The sequence below is a fragment of the Xyrauchen texanus genome, chromosome 19 (assembly GCF_025860055.1).
Source record: "Xyrauchen texanus isolate HMW12.3.18 chromosome 19, RBS_HiC_50CHRs, whole genome shotgun sequence".
NCBI lineage: Eukaryota > Metazoa > Chordata > Actinopteri > Cypriniformes > Catostomidae > Xyrauchen > Xyrauchen texanus.
In genome coordinates this window covers 35,182,360-35,201,034 of record NC_068294.1, presented here as the reverse complement: position 1 = coordinate 35,201,034, position 18,675 = coordinate 35,182,360, and the positions used below count along the sequence as shown (strand labels likewise).

The 18,675-nt window shown below is 40.0% G+C and overlaps 1 protein-coding gene across 3 annotated transcripts in view; it reads left to right on the top strand.

Moving 5' to 3' along the window:
* Window positions 1–1,784: 1,784 nt before the first annotated feature.
* Window positions 1,785–18,675, top strand: part of LOC127659933 (solute carrier family 4 member 11-like) — a 31,399-nt gene continuing 14,508 nt past the window's right edge. For 2 of the 3 annotated variants that reach the window (XM_052149929.1, XM_052149930.1), the window contains exons 1-5: window positions 1,785–1,902; window positions 14,898–15,014; window positions 16,665–16,708; window positions 18,100–18,319; window positions 18,415–18,496. In XM_052149929.1, the coding sequence (XP_052005889.1) occupies window positions 1,869–1,902; window positions 14,898–15,014; window positions 16,665–16,708; window positions 18,100–18,319; window positions 18,415–18,496 (497 nt within the window). In that variant the 5' untranslated portion in view covers window positions 1,785–1,868. The remainder of the gene's footprint in view (window positions 1,903–14,897; window positions 15,015–16,664; window positions 16,709–18,099; window positions 18,320–18,414; window positions 18,497–18,675) is intronic. The other variant, XM_052149931.1, reaches the window with a different exon arrangement.

The window sequence follows — 18,675 nt, the reverse complement described above, 5'->3', positions numbered from 1 at the left end:
CCACTCTCCCAGCTCCCCAGCAGGCATCCAACAGGTACCAGTGTCCTTCCAGACACACTGCATTCCACATGTGGCTGGATTTTGTGTTCTGGTAACTTCGTCCCTGCTGATAACCAATGCCTTTACCATTGCCTGGCACCACAATACCAGTTTCCCTGAACAGATAACATGATTAGATAACCATGTCATTAAATTTGTATGTGAAATTTTGTTGAAGTACAGTTCTACCACATGTTTAATTATGTATGTTTTCTGCATGCTTGTGTAGGTAAAAAGCCCTTAGCTCTGGTATAGACATATAACTGTGTTTATATACTGTGTGTGTGTGTGTGTCTGTGTGTGTGCATATACACTACCGTTGCCCAGAGCATGACACTCCCTTCACCAGCTTCTTGTCTTCCCACAGTGCCATTGTTCCATCACTTCCCCGGGTAAATGGCACACACGTACATGGCCCTCCATGTGATGTATAAGAAAAAGGGACTCATCAGACCAGACAACCTTCTTCCACTGCTCCAAGGTACAGTTCTGATGCTAGACAGGGGGTCATCATGGGCACTCTGACCGGTCTGCGGCTACGCTGCCCCATAATGTACAAGGTGTGATGCACTGTGTGTTGTGACACATTCCTCCCGTAACCATCAATACAATTTCCTGTAGACCTTCTTTCGGTTTGGATCAGGTGGGATAGCCTTTGTTGCCCTTGCGCATCGATGAGCCTTGGGCACCAATTTGTTTGTCCCTCCTTGGATCACTGTCGTTAGTTACTCACCACGACAGAGGGACACCCAACAGGCATTGCCGTTTCAGAGATGATCTTACCCAATCATCTGGCCAATAACAATTCGGCCCTTGTCAAAGTCAGGTCTTTTCTCTTGCATTCAACATGCTGACTACTAGAACTGATTGTTCGCTTGCCATCAAATCCACCCAGACCTTGACTTGTGGTCTTGTTAGGAGATGATCAACATTATTCGCTTCACCTATGATTGGTCATATTGTTTTGGCTCTTCAGTGTATATGTATATTGTTGGAATTAGCTGCACATTTGTTAGCATGTTAGCATGTATGATCTTTACTTCTTATGGCTATACATTTGAAAGGTGAATAATTGAAAAGTGAGAAGTTTCTCCCCTTATCTCCCCAATTTCGCATGCCCAATTCCCAATACACGTTAAATCCTCGTGGTGGCGTAGTGACTTGCCTCAATCTGGGTGTTGGAGGATGAATCTCAGTTGCCTCCCCGTCTGAGGACATCAATCCACGTGTATATTATCATGTGGCTTGTTGACCGCAGAGACGTAGCACATGTGGATGCTCATGCTATTCTCTGTGGTATCCACACAGGGGGCTGGATTGGTAATCTGGCATACCGGGCATTTACCCGGTGTGCCGACACACTTTGGGGCCGACACACTTCAGGGGTGGCTAGCCATCGGAAGAACCGAGTGGGCTGGTGGGTGACGGCTGCTGCAGTGATATGCAGAAAAGGAGAGCGAACACCCCCCCCCCCCCACACACACACACACACACTTTCTGCTTGTCAAAGGTAGGAACATGCCCATAGTTAATGTGATGAACTGCACCCATTCTGATGACTGCATATTTAAAGGTAACTGTATGTCTTTATGTATGTTTTTACATGTCTATATCATTGATTAGATTACATAATGGAAAGGCAGCACTGTTCTCATCCTATACTATTTCTTCACCTCTGTTAATTTATCTAGAATCTGGCAGCCAACCGTTTTCATTTGGTTTACTCTGCCTAGCTACAGTGTTACAAAGTTCACTACCCCTCACGCCTCAGACATTGCATGACTAACTGACTGATCCATTTAAAAAAGAAGACAGAGATTTGAGATGAGATGGCAGAAGTCATTGTGAACCATTTTTCAGAAGGTAGGAGAAACCTCCAAACTTTTTAAAGCTTGAGGCAGATAACTGCTGTAGTGCAAACTTGTGTCTTGTGGATAGGGATTCATTTTTGTTTTGTTAAGGCTTTACACTGCAGAAGTTGGAGATTAGAGTTGTTGTCATGGTTTTTGCTATTTCCTCTCCCATGGGAATAAATAACGTTTTCTCAACTTTTTGTTATATGTGTAACATTGTCCTATATCTATAGTTTCCTAAGTGAAAATGCCTAGTCCAAGGCACAACAAAGAAAAAGTGAAATAGTTTTTTTTATTGCACTTAGATGTTAAGATATGGTGTATTATTTAGCATTTCCTGTAAAAACAGGATATTTTGAAATATAATTGATGTATATTTACGGCCTGTGTATCATAATTTTGTCCTCAGTCTTGGTATGTTTTGGCAAATTTCCTCATTGTTCCGGAGAATAACTGGTTAAGTTCTGGTTGGTTGCTGTCTCTACTACTAATTTTTAATGGTTGACTTCAAAGCTTGTGAATTGAACTTTATCTGTGTACATATTTTTCTTTCCAAGACTGAAATACTCACTTTCCACTATCCACTTATTCACCTATTTCTGGATGTGATTAATCCTAATTGTCATTTGGCTCTGATGATATTTACGGAATGGACCATAACTTAATTTCAAGCTAAATCAAAAATATATAAATAAATAAATAATAGTAATTATTATTTTTTTTGATTTTTGTTTGTGCTTGTGCTTTCTATTTGATTTATTTATTCTATTAGTATATTCTAAAGAGTCATTTTTCATTTTTAAGCATTTTCTTAATATTTAACCATGGCGTTTATGTAAGTGTGACCTAAGCATGGATAACATCCAATACATAGCAATTCTCCTTCATGTCTGATGAGGAGGAGTGTTCTACTGCAGCCCATTTATATATTCCATATTTGTTTCTCTCCAGAAGCAAAACACAAGAACTTATCTAAAATGACATTCATAGTTCTATAGTTCTATCTATAGTTATCAGCCCTCTAGCTGTCTTTCCCCCTTTGCATCTGAGATTAGTATTTTAAAACTGGAGTGACATGCATGCTTGTAGATTATAACTAAATGGCTTAAAATGTGGTTTGTGCGTAAGAGACATGATGGAATGCTCTACCAACAGTAGAGGGCACTGTTGGAATTCACTAAATACACAAAACAATTTGGTGACTGTCCACAGAATCAGAAATACAAGCCTGTCATTTCATACTGTATGAGTTGTGTTTTTTGTAAATACATAGAATTGACCGGGCCTGGTTCCCCCACACAGGGAAGTTGTTACAAGTGCTGCTGTATATCACAGTAACTATAAGTCATGAGTATGAGTTTCTTGAGAAGTAGTTTATCATGTTGATTTGAAACACCTAGTCCAATGCCCTTTTTAGAATATTTTTTGACAATTATATCCTTCAAACGGTTTCAGCTGTTGGGTAAACAAGTGAACACAATAAAACCACACTGGGTATACATTCAGACAAAGGTCAACTATATAATGAAGGAACATTTTAACTGAAAAGTTGAACTATGTTCTTAGTATTTTTTAATAAATGTCAGGTCATTGCAAGTTATCATGTTTTTATTGTGGTACCTTGTCATGTCCAATGTTTACAGTTTTCTGCAAAGTCTACAATAGGGGGTTTAATGGCAAGTTCCAAGACAACTTAACGACAACATGCCAAAGTAAAAGGTGTGACAGCAAGTCCTGGTATTCCCTATAATCAAAATATTGTAAGTGCTACAGTACATTTCTGAGAGATGTAGGCTATAGGCTGAAAATGTGCATTTGAACATAATCAGTGTTGAGCCTACATTCTTACAACACTGTTATTGTAATCATGGTACTTAATACAAATTTACATCTATTTTGAAATGTTGTGAGTAATTGTGTGAGACTCAGTTATCCTCCATGATAATGAAATCTGTTCAAAATTATTTTTCTGCCTGTGCTTTTTGTTGCCCCCTTGCAGCATCCAGAGGCATAACACAATGTGATGGTTCAGGAGGAGTGCTTGCTGCATACCAAAGGCTTGTCCCATAATTAGTATGCCCACCAAGATCTTTTACTAAGACAAGGCATGTTTTTTTTTCTGGCATAGTTTTAGTGGAATTCTGTCTGCTTAGGACTCAAACAAACATTTAAGTGAGTGCCAGAGGTGTTCAGAAGTCCAACTTCTACAGAAATAATAAGCAGGTATGCCTTGAATGATTACATTATTCTAAAGGAATTCCATGACATCCATGGTAGGGTAGAACATTTGATTTTGCCTAAGCAATTATTTATTTATTTGGTTAGGAAAAGGTAGAATACTTTACAATAGGCACTGCAGCATTGAACAAATTGGTGATATGTTTGTGAAATTAAAATCTTAATTAAGTACGCTCCTATTCAATAGGCTAGTGAACTTTCTGTCCATGACTCAAAATATAATATGAAACATCTTATGACAACAGGCCAGTCAAGACTAAAGTCTCCTTTGTACTGATTCATTGTGACTCAAGTGTTTTTAATCCACTCACAAAAGAGATCATTCACCAATGCATTTGGTAACCATTCATTCAGAAAATTACAGCTTTACACCAGTAGTTATACAGTTGTGTGTAATGTATAATGAGTGAGTCATGAATTATTGATTTAACTGAGTCGTTAAAAAACAAAGTTGAAAAACAGCCATTCACATTCACAACCAAAATAATGATTGAATGATTTGTTCACTTAAAGATTTGTTTAAAACACTAACTCATTCACGATAAATTAAGCACTGTTAGTGTTTTATATACTGCAGCGAAAAAGAGTGAAAGAGCATTAGACAAATGGAGGTGGGTGCAGGTCTTTAAAGGTTGAAAACGTCATTGTTACTGTTGTAACCTCTATTCCCTGATGGAGGGAACGAGACGTTGTGTCGATGTAGTGACACTAGGGGTCGCTCTTGAGAGACCCCAACACCTCCCATTCTTTGAGAAAAGGCCAATGAGAATTGGCGAGTGGAATTTGCATGCCCATATGGGTATAAAAGGAGATGGAATGCCCACTCCATTCATGTTTTGTGCCGAGGAGCTGAGACAAGGTCCAGCCATTTCATTGGCTAGTACAGTGTTGTGGCAAGAGGAACACAAAATCTTGTTCCCTCCATCAGGGAACGGAGGTTACGACAGTAACCACGACGTTCCCCTTCTGTCACTCACTCGACGTTGTGTCGATGTAGGTGTACACTAGGGGTCCCTATAGAAAAACACCACAACAGCTGAACCGTGTCATGTGAACTGCTGATGCAGTTGCAAGCAAGCTGCGTAATAGCAAAGTCAAGGTAACTTTATTTGTCCCCGAGGGGCAATTTAGATTACAGTCAGCAGTAACAAATATATTAATCAAACAACAACAGTAAACACAACCACAGAAGAACATAATTTATATTTGAATTTACCGGGTATTGTTAACAATGGTGATAACATTCGAAATAAATGACCTTTTTAATCTGTTTGTTCTGCATCGCGACAGACTATATCTACGCCCGGATGGCAGCAGCATAAATTCATCCCAAAAGGGATGACTGGGGTCAGCCAGGATGGCTCTCGCCTTCTTCAAAGATCTGACCTTATACAGGTCATGTAGGTCATGTAAGGGTGTGCCAACAATTTTGCTGCATACCTTCACGATACCTTGCATGCGATTTTTCTGTTTAATAGAAAGTGACCCGTGCCAACAGATAAAAGAGAAAGTAAGAACTGATTCAATAAAACAGGAATAAAACATTTCCATAAAAACAGTGTCGACATTAAAACTACGAAGCTTACGAAGAAAGTGCATGCGCTGATGTGCTTTTTTACACACAGCATCAACCTGGGACTCAAAGCACAGTTTACTGTCGATTACAGTCCCAAGATATTTGTACTGCTGCACTAGTTCAACTGGCTGATTGTCCATCACAACAGGGGAAATGACAGTGGGATTTCTTCTAAAGTCAATGCACATCTCTTTCGTTTTTGCCACATTAATATTTAAAAAGGAGGATTTGCACCAATCAATAAAATCATCCACTACAGGACCGTGTTCGGGGTCATCACTACTGAGGAGGGACACAATGACAGAATCATCCGCAAATTTAATAATAAGGCGCCGTTCATGATGGCTTTGGCATTCATTTGTATATAAAACAAATAAAAGAGGGGAGAGGACACAGCCCTGGGGGGACCCAGTAGAAGAGAAAAGTGCATCTGATAAAACACTGTTCACTCTCACCCTTTGGGACCTCACTGTTAAAAAATCCATTAGCCAGCAGATCAGTCCAGTATCAATGTTATAAGTGTTCTTCAACCTGTCTGCTAAAACATGGGGCTGAATGCAGTTAAAAGCGGAGGAAAAGTCAATAAATAGTAGACGGACAAGGGACATGGCCCCCTCAAGATGTTTAAAAACCATGTTTAAAAGTGTCCCTATTGCATCGTCCACAACTCTGCCCGATCTGTAGGTGAACTGGAAAGGGTCTAACTTATCCTGTACAGTGTCCAAAAGTGCATCCTTCACTAGCCTTTCAAAAGCTTTCATGACAAGAGATGTAAGTGCCACTGGTCTGAAATCATTGAGGGTCTTAGGAGTTTGAATCTTAGGCACAGGAACAATTATTGAGTCCTTCCAAAGACAAGGGACCCTATGCAGGTGTAGAGACAACTGGAAAATGAAGCAGAAGATGTCTGCCAGCTGAACAGCACAGTTCTTCAAAACACGACCCCCGATCCCATCGGGACCTGGACTTTTCCTTTCTTTTACACCACGAAAGAGTTCCGAGACCATGAATTTATCAATGGGAACAATATTATTCACAGGATTTAAATCAACATTTTTAAAAACAGCCACCTCCTCACTAAAATCATTGATATTAAAACGATTATAAAAAACATTCAGTTCATTAGAAAAGTCCAGATCGTTTTTTTCCATTCTGAGTAATGGAAAGCTTTTTGGACTGCAATCCCATTATGGTTTTCACGCCCTCCCAAGCAGGACGTGAATTTCCAGTACGCAGCAAGTTTTCTACTTTGTCTTTATATACGTGCTTGGCAAGCTTGAGTTCCCTCTTCAACTGTTTAGATAATACCCTGTGCTGTATCATATCCCCCTGATTAAAACTAATGTTCCTCTGATTAATTATGCTTTTTACTGATTTAGAGACCCAGGGTTTATTATTTGGATAAATGAGAATGGATTTTTGGGAGATGATCATTTCCTCACAAAAGGATATATAGGCAGACACAGTTTCTGTCAGTTCATCTAAATCCGTACAAGAATTTTTAAACACATCCCAATCAGTGACAGTAAAACAGTCCTGAAGACAATGAACGGAGTTTTCTGTCCATACCGGAACAAATCTTCGTTCCGCCTTGTGCCTCTTCAGGACCGATTTGTACGTCGGAACTAAATAAACAACATTATGGTCAGATGTTCCAAGAGGGGCTCTAGAAAGAGATTTATAAGCCCCCTTAACCGTCCCAAAACAAAGATCCAGGCACTTTAAGTGACGAGTCGGACAAGTAACATACTGATAAAAATTACAGAGAGACTTCCCCGGTTTACAGAGATTGAAATCACCCATAATTACGATCGGTGCGTCCGGCGCAATCCCCTGTAGCCGCTGCACAGATCTGGTCATGGCTTGAGTGGCCCTATCAACGTTAGCCTTCGGGTGAATATAAACAAGAGTCACAATTAATTGGGGGAATTCCCTTGGAAAATAAAAGGGATGTAAAGATACAGAGAGGAGTCCAATGTCCGGCGTACACAGTGACTCTCTGACGACTACTGTAATGCACCAGTTATTGTTTACGTACAGACACATTCCCCCGCCAAGTGACTTACCAGTCACTGCAGGATCTCTGTCCAAGCGATAGGGAACTCCGAAGCCATCGATCTCCAGATCGGACTGTAAGTCGTGTTCCTTAAGCCATGTCTCTGTGAAGGCGAGAAGACAGGCACTGCTATACTCCGCCAGGAACTTAACGTTTGCCTGAAGCTCGTCAACTTTATTCCGGAGTGACTGGACATTAGCGAGGATGACTGTGGGTAGGGGAATCCGCCTATGTCCCTGTCTCCTGAGCCTCTGGCGTACACCGCCGCGTCTCCCTCTTTTCCTTGCTGTTGGCCTCGTCCGATGCGCCCTGTTCCTCTTCACTGCTGCATAAGAGTCCAGCAACCAGAGAATCTCTGCGGGGATAACTGCGGAAGAGTCCACGGTGCCTACGCTGGTGCTGTGCAAAAACAGAAGGAATTCCTGACTATACTGGAGAAGTTCTCCAAACACGAGAAGTCCGCATAAAAAATGACATAACAGCGTCAACAGAAAAAAAAGGCCGGTCAAATTCAGGTGAATCATGTTGCTTCCGTTCATATGCAGATCAATCCAATAACGGTTAGTAAAAAAACGATAACGCAGACAAACAGGACAAGTTAAGAACCACGGTTAAAAACTGGTTAAATAAACACGTAAACCGGTTTAAAAACCAAAAGAAAACCAAAAGAAAAACCACAGTTCCCATACATGGACTATCACACACTGCTGCTGCGTGTCGCCATTACCAGCGCCAAGGTTTCCAGGAGCATCAGTCTGCATGGAACCTCCCCCAATGCCCCAAAAGACGTCATGTAGTTCCCCACATCCCTGAGGGGGGGAAGCAACATAACTAGCATGGGAGCCAGCCAGCCGCAGCCTTTTCTCTCTATGTTTTCTCTCCACAGAGTATTACATTTGGCTGGGGCCATCTAATGCTATTATATGGATGAGGAAGTTTTTCTTTGACCCTGTGGAGACCACACCCTGCCCAAAATGGGAGGTCAACATGTGGCAATATGACACATGGGCTCAGCAGCCACACATGGAAGAGGCATGGTGGTAGGTCCGGCCACGAAAGGTGGGGGGGGTAACTCTACAAACACAGCGACCGGGGGAAGAAAGAGCTCTGCCGTGGGTCCGCCGACAGGGAGACCGTACCGCGGAATATACATCACAAGGTTTACCGGAGTAATCGGCACCCATAGAGCAGGTGGCCTCCATCTGCTTCTTCACCGGCGAGAACTGCTGTGCAAAGTCCTCAATGGTGTCGCCAAAAAGTCAGATCTGTGTGATGGGTGCGTTGAAAAGCGGGCTTTGTCGCCGTCCCACATCTCGACCAGATTCAGCCACAGGTGGCACTCCTGAACCACCAAGGAACCAATCATCAAGCCACGAGCACTCAGGGAAGGGTGTTGGCTTCCAGTCCAACCTGATGCTCGTGGCATCAGCCTCAGACTGGGTGGGCAGACCTGAAGGTGGCAGCCCAGTCAAGTCATCGAAATGAGCGATTGAAAACTCATCCTGCTCACAGGCCCCAAAAGAGACATCATGCTGGCCGTGAGGCGGGAGCAAACGAGCGTGCTGGGGATCGCCAGCCGGGAAGGCCTCATACCCACGGGTAGAAGGTGCAGCTCGCAATGAGCTGCCTCAGTGTGATCGCTGACCAGACACGTGAGGCAGCACCAATGGCCGTCTGAATTGAAGAGATAACAACCACATCCAGGAATCTCACAAAGACGGAAAGGACATTTTTAAAGACGCATCAATCTGTGTGCTCTAATAGAGCAAATATACTCTTTAGCAGGAAGCACCCAGGCGCGAAATGCCGCTGGAAATGCACTGTGTATCCAACAGCATATGCTTCTTACATTTACATTTATGCATTTGGCAGACACTTTTATCCAAAGTGTCTTACAGAGCCCTTAATACAGGGACAATCCCCCCAGAGCAACCTGGAATTAAGTGCAGGTTAAGTGCCTGGATCAAGCACACAATGTTGGTGGCTGTGGGGATCGAACCACCAACCTTCTGCTTACTAGTTCAGTGCTTTAGCCCACTACGCCACCACCACTCACTTCTTAAGAGGCGAATGGATAGCACAACCTGATAGTAGATCGCTGATAGTGCAACCACTCGGCTCTGAAGGAAAAATCTGAATGGAATGGGCATTCCAGCTCCTTTTAAACTTGTATGTCCGGGGGAGTAGCATACAAATTCCATTCGCCAATACTCATTGGCCTTTTCTCAATGAATGGGAGGTGTTCGGGGTTCTCAAGAGTGACCTCTAGTGTCACTACATCGACACAACATCGAGTGAGTGATAGAAGGGGAACCCCTGCTCAAAACCTTTACAAACTTGTAAATCTGCAATTATCTCTCTCCCTGCACATATCACTTTCTTGAAAACTGTGAATCTTTTTAAGTTGATGTTCTTGTTATTCAAGAGGGGCTTTGTGTAAATTTGCCAAATTTATCAGATTAGAATTATTACTGATTTGATGCCGGGTTAATTTCTCAATGGACTGGTTGCATGAACTCAACTGCAAATTTTAATTATCATTCCACTTGCCGCCATTTATTCTGCATTAATTCACATTCATATCAGCTCAGAAATGTATCTGTCTCAGTGGAAAGAAATAGGTATAATGCAGTTGGTTATAAGTCAGAGGTTTTAAATATCCTCCAGTCGATTTGTAAATTTCCTAATTTGTCTGGACCTGTCTGGTTTATTGTGTTGTATGATTAACACAGAAGATTTGATGTCTCCTTGTGGAAAAATATACATTTCATAAGACTAATTCACTATACTCTTTAAACTCTTGCCTTTTTCTGTGGTTTTATAATATGAACATCAATCTTGCATTTATCAATGTAGTGAAGTATTTTCTGTTTGTGGTAATGGAATAAATGAGAAATAATATCTCTTTGGGTCAGGTGTGCTATCAGTTTTGTCTGGTTTGATGTTGGTAATAGGCACAGGGACCCAGAGGCAGAGATACCTGCCCCTTGTTTATGTAGAGTGAAGTTTGTATTCAGGCTCAAGTGCATGCTGTGGTTTGGAGGTTAAGAAGGTAGAGTTGTGAAACAAACAGTAGACTTTCATTTGAATCCATAATGGGTTGATCCAGGCAGGAAATACATCAGAGGAACAAGATGACAATGGACAGCAAAGTAGTGCATCGTTTTGTGCCATTTGGTAAGTTCAGCTGTGTTTAGGGATTCTGTCAACTCTGGAGCCTTAAAAATGTGTTTAAATGCTTAGAATACAGTATGTACACTCATGCCATATTCTCTCCTGTATCTCACTGGGGATGGAAAACATTTAGCTAACAATCATCTCAGTCATTCATTAATGTCTTTTTTCTTGTTTTGCAATCAAACCATAATGCAAGAGAGATCCTCTAAGAGCCTGGGACATACTGTAAATACAAATCATGCTGGTTCCTTTGGTGCAAGCAGAACTGTACCTGTTGAATTATGGGGCACTTTAAAATGGCTTTGCAAATATGTGCATAGTAAAACTTACAGTTGCAAATATACATTCTATCAGTCAAAGGATTGGACACATGCATTCATGTTTCTCTTCAAAAAGTGCTCAAAGGCTTGAAATTCGTTTGGTTGACAAATAGAAATTGTGCTTACATATGAATTTCTTTAGAAAACCATATGTGTCAATAGATCTTAGATAGCTAAACCAACTAATCAGTGACGAGTGCTAATATACTGTGACTTGCAAAAGGTACAGACCTTTTTCATGGAACTATTATTCCTGTCAACACCACAGGACAGTAACAGCAAGTCAGCCACAGGAAGTCGGTGAGTATACTATCAGGCAGCCGGATGCAACCAGAGAAGAAAAGGTTGTGACCCAATGGGACAGCAATAAAGCCGCTAAACCTGGTAACATTCGCAAAATACATGCTAGGATACCAGAAAGGGATGTAACAATATAAAAATCAAAATACCAAAAGTACTGTTAAAGGTGCAAATTCCACCAACAGGAATAACAGTAGCATACCATAAGTTAATTAGAACATTAGTCCCACTGCTTAAACTCTATAGCTAAAATGCCTGATTGTTGAATGTAAGAACTACTATAAGTGCTTTAACAAAAATATGAACTTAGCATTTCTGCTTTAAATCCTTTGGAATGCCTTTGGACTTGATTCCAGAACATTTCTTTAAGGATTCTATACTGTCTCTCATAGATGGTCTTGTCACAATCTGTGTGTATACCCAACCATTCCATGACTCTCTTGTCATGGGCTGATGAGGCTCAGAGGTGAGATGGGACTGTAAAATCTGTCCTCTTATCTCAGGTGTCACATGACCAGTTTTTAGCACAGATCCATCCACCAGGGAGGAATTTTCTCAAACAATTCATTGTCACACTCAAAGTATCCATCTTAAAAGAAAAGCCCCAGGTTCCCACAAGTCTGCAGTTGACCTGATTATTTATTTATTATTTTGCCAGCATTCCAGTAGCACCAAATGGTATTTTGTCGCAAAGATACAGTATATCCAAATCAGTTTGTCCATGCCAGAAGGTTGCAAAATCTGCCCTGAGGCTGGTGCTACAGTGTTAGGAGGTGCCTCTGGTGTGAGGACAGTTATAGCAAAGCGAGTTGTCTGCTAAACTATAGATGGGGGGAGGATGATGGTGGAGCTGGGGGACATTGGAGATAGCAAAACAATGTGCAAAGAATATCCTACAGCTACGATATCATTTTTTTCTCACAGAAAATGACCTTTTTAATCCCATCCACCCTGAAGAAAATATGTGGCCTTAAGCCTTCCATGAATGACGCTATCAGGGCTGGTGTAAATTGGATGAATTTCAAAGATGAGAAATTTCCATTAAATCCCAGACACGTTGATGGCATGGAATAATGTATGTGCAGCTAAGGTTATGGGAAAAGTCAGGATCCTGAATTTATAATGATGATTCAAGATTCACAGGATCATATCTGCTCTTCACTTCATTGCCCCTCTGGAGTGCCATTAAAAGGCTCATTTACAACTTATTTTTTTTATCTTTTTATTATCAGATATTCACTAAGTAGTTGCAGAAAATACACTAACAAAAATAATTATGATGTTTTTTTGAAATCTCCCATAGTAATACCATGATATTTTTTCAAGTACATTGAAGTGCCATGTAAATACCATGGTGCAACCTGATAATCATTGAGAAATATGGTATATGACAAAGTATTGTTGGATTACCATCTAATTGCATCAATTTCTGGTGAAAGAACTAAACTACCCATGGTCCTGCAGAATAAAATCCACCAATCACAGTTTGGCCTCCAACTATTATCAAACTACTACTTGTTTAATTTTAAAACTTTACCAACAACTTTAAATCAATAATTTTATATTTTTTCATCTTTTTCATTCAAATGCATCATTCGCAATGCTTCATGGGATTGCAGTTCGTTCCATCAATAAAGACGTTAAGTACACAGTCTTGTACCTTCATCTTTTTGTCTGATTTTCAGAAATGTTTTTGCTTCAAATCAGTGTTTGTAATGTTGTGATTCACCTCAGAGCTGGGTGGTATTGTTCATGGCTTATAACTCTTTTATAATGGATTTTATGAATTCCCTATGAAAAACCCCCAAACATAATGGAAAACAGACTTACGGAACCAAGACGGCTGAAAATGTGACAATGATCATTGCGTCTCTATAATGCAATGGCACAATGTTCTCTAAACATTAAAAATAATCTTTCTCCAAACATGATGTTGCTGTCCTACTTCTTCTGACCACAGCCATTCATTTCACTCAAACCTTAATAGAAGCCATTTGTAGAAGGATGTTGTGTTTAATTGATCAACTGAGGCCTATTTTTTTGCCCACAGAATCTTCATCATTTGTGCGGACAATACAAAATTCCTAAAATTCAAACTTTGACGTCATACTATACTCAAACATTTACTTCCATGGAACACAAAAGGAGATGGAGGTGAATGGTTTCAAAGTGTCACGCTCCAAAGAACACAAAAAACCACCCCACAAATGTAATGTATACAACTACATTCCAAGTCTTTGATAACCAGACAGTAGCTTTGTGTGGGGAACAGATTGAAATTAGTCGTTGTTCACCTAAAATCTGTTCCTACATGCAACTAATAAAGCTATTCTAGATACATTTTATAATGTAATTGTTCAGTTAAGGAGAAGGTGGGAACCAGCTGAACAGTCAACATAAACTTTAATGATGTAAATGAACTTAAGACAAACATAAACAAAGACACACATGCAACGTGGCTGTGTGCATCTCTCTCTCTAGAACCGGTGCCTCTGGCTCCTCCTTATCTCTCTCTCTCCCGCTGATCAGCTGATTCAGCACCGGCAGTGCTCCATCACGGCCCGGCCATGCCCTCCTCCTCGTCACACTCCTCCCCCGCTCAATTCAGGCCGGGGCGCCACAAGTCTGACTAACACCCATCACAGCTACGCCCTCCTCGTCAAAGTAATTCCATTAGCAAGTTACAAAAGGACACATTAGGCTGGTGGAAACTGATAAATATTATAAGAAGAAATATCTTGACCGCATAATCATAATTTTTTTTAATATATTATGGGCTCAAATTCACCTTGTCACACTGAGTAAATAACATCATAAATGAAGACTGCGAGTAAACAAGCTTCACAGCATATCACGCCAACTATAAAGCATACAGCTGCAGCCCCAGACAAACTCTCCGTTTATTCCCTAGAATATCATGTAGTTGAACTCATGTCATAATTATACTCTTCCATGCAAAGAAAGAATTTATTGGAGCAGCTAGGATTATATTGCTCTGTGTGCCTGGGTTTGGGCAGGATTTTATTAGGCTGCATTCTGTAGCTTTAACAGATGGTGCATATATTTTTGAGTGGGGTGGATTTGCTGTCACATAACATAAATACTGTTAAGTAAACATTTTTATACTTTAAATGAAAAAGAGCATAATTCACCAAAGATGACTGACTGCATGCTTGATTGATGAAAGCTCTGTAAACCTCTCAGCCTTTAAACAAATGCATTGTGCTGTAAAAGGTCATGTCAGACTGAGTTAGGCAGTGAAATGAGATTATAATAATAATTTTAAAGCTGAAACAGATCTACATAAGCAGCTCTATTGTGACATTTTGATGTCTCAGAGCTGCGAGGTGGTGAAGCCGAGGACTGCGGAGAAAAGAAAGAGAGCAAACAAGACACAGTGACAATCCCAACAGACAACGATCACTATGAGACACCAATTCAGCCTACCATCTCAGGTCAGTGAGTATGAATACATTTGAGAGTAAAAGTATATGTTTAGATATCAAGGTTCATCAATAAGGATGTCCTGGTACCAGTATGAGAGAGAGAGTTTTGGCTAGTGCTGTGTTGTCACTACATCTTCTGTTCATTGATCACGTGCATATTTTAAAGGGATAGTTCACTCAAAAATACAAATTCATAATTTACCCTCATGCCATCCTAGATGTGTATGACTTTCTTCTGCTGAACACAGAGATTTTAAGAAAGATATATCAACTGTAGTTCCATACAATGCAACTGAATGGTGACCAGACCTTTTAAGCTCCAAAAATCACATAGGCTGCATAAAAGTAATCCATAGGACTCCTATGGTTTGATCTATGTCTTCAGAAGTGATATTATAGGTGTTTGTGAGAAACAGAACAATGTTTAAGTCTTTTTTTTTACTATAAATCTCCACTTTCATTTGACAAATATTTATAGTCAAAAAGGATTTAAATATTGATCGTTTCTCACCCAAAGTGTTCACATTACTTCATTAACTTGCATCGAAATGACCTACAGAGCTGAAATATTCTTCTAATATTCTGAAGAAGAAAGAAAGTCATACACATCTGTGTATGCATGAAAGTGAGTAAATAATGAGAGAATTTTCATTTCTGAGTGAACTATCACTTTAATGCCTTGCAAACTTAAACACTTGGTTTCAGTGATGTCTTTGTGTATTAATTTGTCATCAAGCTAGTATCATTTAGCTGGCTAACGCAGATGAAATTGTGAGAATGATTTTTGATAGTCCCAAAAAATAGGTTGGAAATTATAAACATAAATTATAAACTATGTATAAGTTTAGTTCAAGCTATTTTTCCAAATTAAAACCAAATCAAATTAGTTGTTTTAAAATCTTGGAAACCTTTGGGATAGTTCACAAAAAAGTGAGAAAATACTTTACTATATGATCGTTTACTCAATCTCATGTAGTTCCAAAAAATGTGTTGCTGAAATTAAAATGTATAATTTTGTTTCTATTTTGGGGCCAGTTTAAATGTCAGCAGGGCAAGAAAAAATCCTGAAATATCCATTGTGTCTGATCGGATGTTCTGTATGTGTGTGTGTGTGTGTGTGTGTGTGTGTGTGTGTGTGTGGGTGCATTAGATGAGATTCTCTTTGAGGCGACTTCAAAAATCGCAAAAAATCATTGTGATTGTAGCCTGAGGTACACTGAGAATCCCAGTAGTACATCAACTACACAACACAACCAACAGCAGTTTCTCTTTCTCCTCCACACTATGAAAGCCTATCAAAAATGATGTGTTCCCATTCGGCCTTAGAAACAATCAGTATTGTTTTCATATTTTGGTTATGTTTACTGCTCTGGGGAAACAGACTGTGCCAGGTCGTACCTAGACGTGACTGTGGTGTCAGGGTTCAGGGACCACAGCAAACCTTTGATGTATCAGTGCTGCAAGTCAGAGAATCTTTGACTAATATAACCGGGAAGACATAATACAGTCATGGCTCTAGGATAATGAAGGAAAACACATAATCTGGGAGTCCAAACTCAGTGGTCTGTCCTTCATACTCACATATCTATCTAACAACATTAGGGTTTTAAGAATTTATCATTGTTGTTCACTCTACCTCTCTTCTCTACCTTTTAATAGGCACAGATGTTTTGAGATTTGGCCTCCTAAATACATCAAGAATGGTAAGAATTTCTATCTACAGCAGTTTTATAATTTACATCTGTAATTTATTTAACAGAGTCTACACTGAAAAAAATGTTAACCTTTATGTGCTTAATCTCCAAAAATTAAATTACATAATTTTATTAAAGTAAAAAATATCATTTAAAGGTGAAGTGTATAATTATTGTGCTACTTGTGGCACAAAACGGTATTACAAAGATAAAGTTAGTTTTCAATCAACCTTTACCAACACCCCTCAGACTCATCATGCCCTTTAGCACTCTCTGATTCCCTATGAACAAATAGGCCATACTAAATGAAAGATGATAGATGTTTAACGTCATAATGAACAAAACTACTATAACATATACACACCAGACAGAAAGCCCGACAGAGGAAATAAGTAATTTGATAACATCGGCGTATTGAATGACACCTAGGTGTGCAGTGAGGGGGATTCAGCACATGAGGTAGAATGGCTCCTCTGTTAACTAGTAGGTGTAACGACGGTAGCTCTGTTTCTGACCATTTTTTGGGTGTATAAGCGACTTGTGTGGCGATCTTGTTATTGGCACTCCCGTTTGCCAGTGCGATCTCATCATTGGTGGTGGTGTGTGTGTGTGTCCTCCACCTTGTAAATGCCATTCTAATGTTCACTCTGGTTTAAAATCTGTAGATGAAGATACATTTCTTTACCTCTGTACATGTCTGCCATGGATGTTCATATTCTCCTGACTGAAGAGCTAGTTCAAGTAACCATGCCCCAAACTCATGCTAAAGGCTGAGCTAGAAACGGATGGGTGGATCTGAGCAGGCCACTCAAATTATAAACATCAATGTTTTGAGAGTGGCTTGGAAGCTAGTTTTTTATACCTTTGTGGAAGGTTGACCCACGAGTGGCTTACTTATAATTGTCAATGACGAATAAGCTGAGATAGTAGAATGTATTTTGAGATAAAAAGTTACATACTTCACCTTTAACATCAAATCAGCCTGAATACATTTGGTTTCACCAAAAAAATATTAAAATATTAAGGGTTAGAGGTAAGGGGTAAAGTATAAATATCTCCTTATGGTAACAATTGCAGGTTACCACTTTTTGCAGTGTTGACTTTAATTTGAAGCATAATTGTGAAATATATTCCCTAAGAATTACTAATATCAATTATTGTAAAATAGATGTTGCAATGCTGTTCTTTAACAAACAGATGCACGTATTCTTAAATTAGACATATTCCAAACAATAAAATTTAGAAGACCTCTAAATTCACTACACTTACAACTGGACCTGTCAAAAATGTAAATGTAATACAAACACTTTTATATTTGTTCAACTGAATCATTTAAAGGAATTTTTAAAATAATCAGCCATCACTCCTGAACAAACCATTTTGAATCCTTCTTGTTTAAGTGTGTGCAGCTGATGAATTTCCAGGAGGAGGTGCGAGCTCACCGGGATCTGGATAGTATCTTGGCCCAGGCCAGCATCCTGCTGGATGAGAAGGCAGCCTCTCTGGATGAAGTGCTGTGCAAAATGCTGGACCATGTGGCCAGGAGCGGGCAGAGCAGCTGCAATGCGGAGGAGGTCATGAGCGCTCTGTTCACAGATGCTGGAGAACAGGATGCTAATGGTGAGCTGCTGCCACAGGTCATGTAGTCTTTCAAGTCAGAAATCTAGAGCATTTTATAGTTTTTCTTTCTCACTTTTTCTCTGTCTCTGTTCAAGTTCACTTGCTGACTGAGACCATTCAAGGTGTGACAGCGACAGCCACTGGAGTGCGTTACCAGCAGTCCTGGCTCTGTGTGCTGTAGGTAGAAAATAAACCTTTTTGTATGAAAAAAACATTATATATCATAGCTCAACCTATTATGGTCCCATAACCATAATTGGTGTTCAACCAATATACACTCACTGAGCACATTATTAGGAACACTATGGTCCTAATAAAGTGCCTAACGTGGTCTTCTGCTGTTGTAGACCATCAGC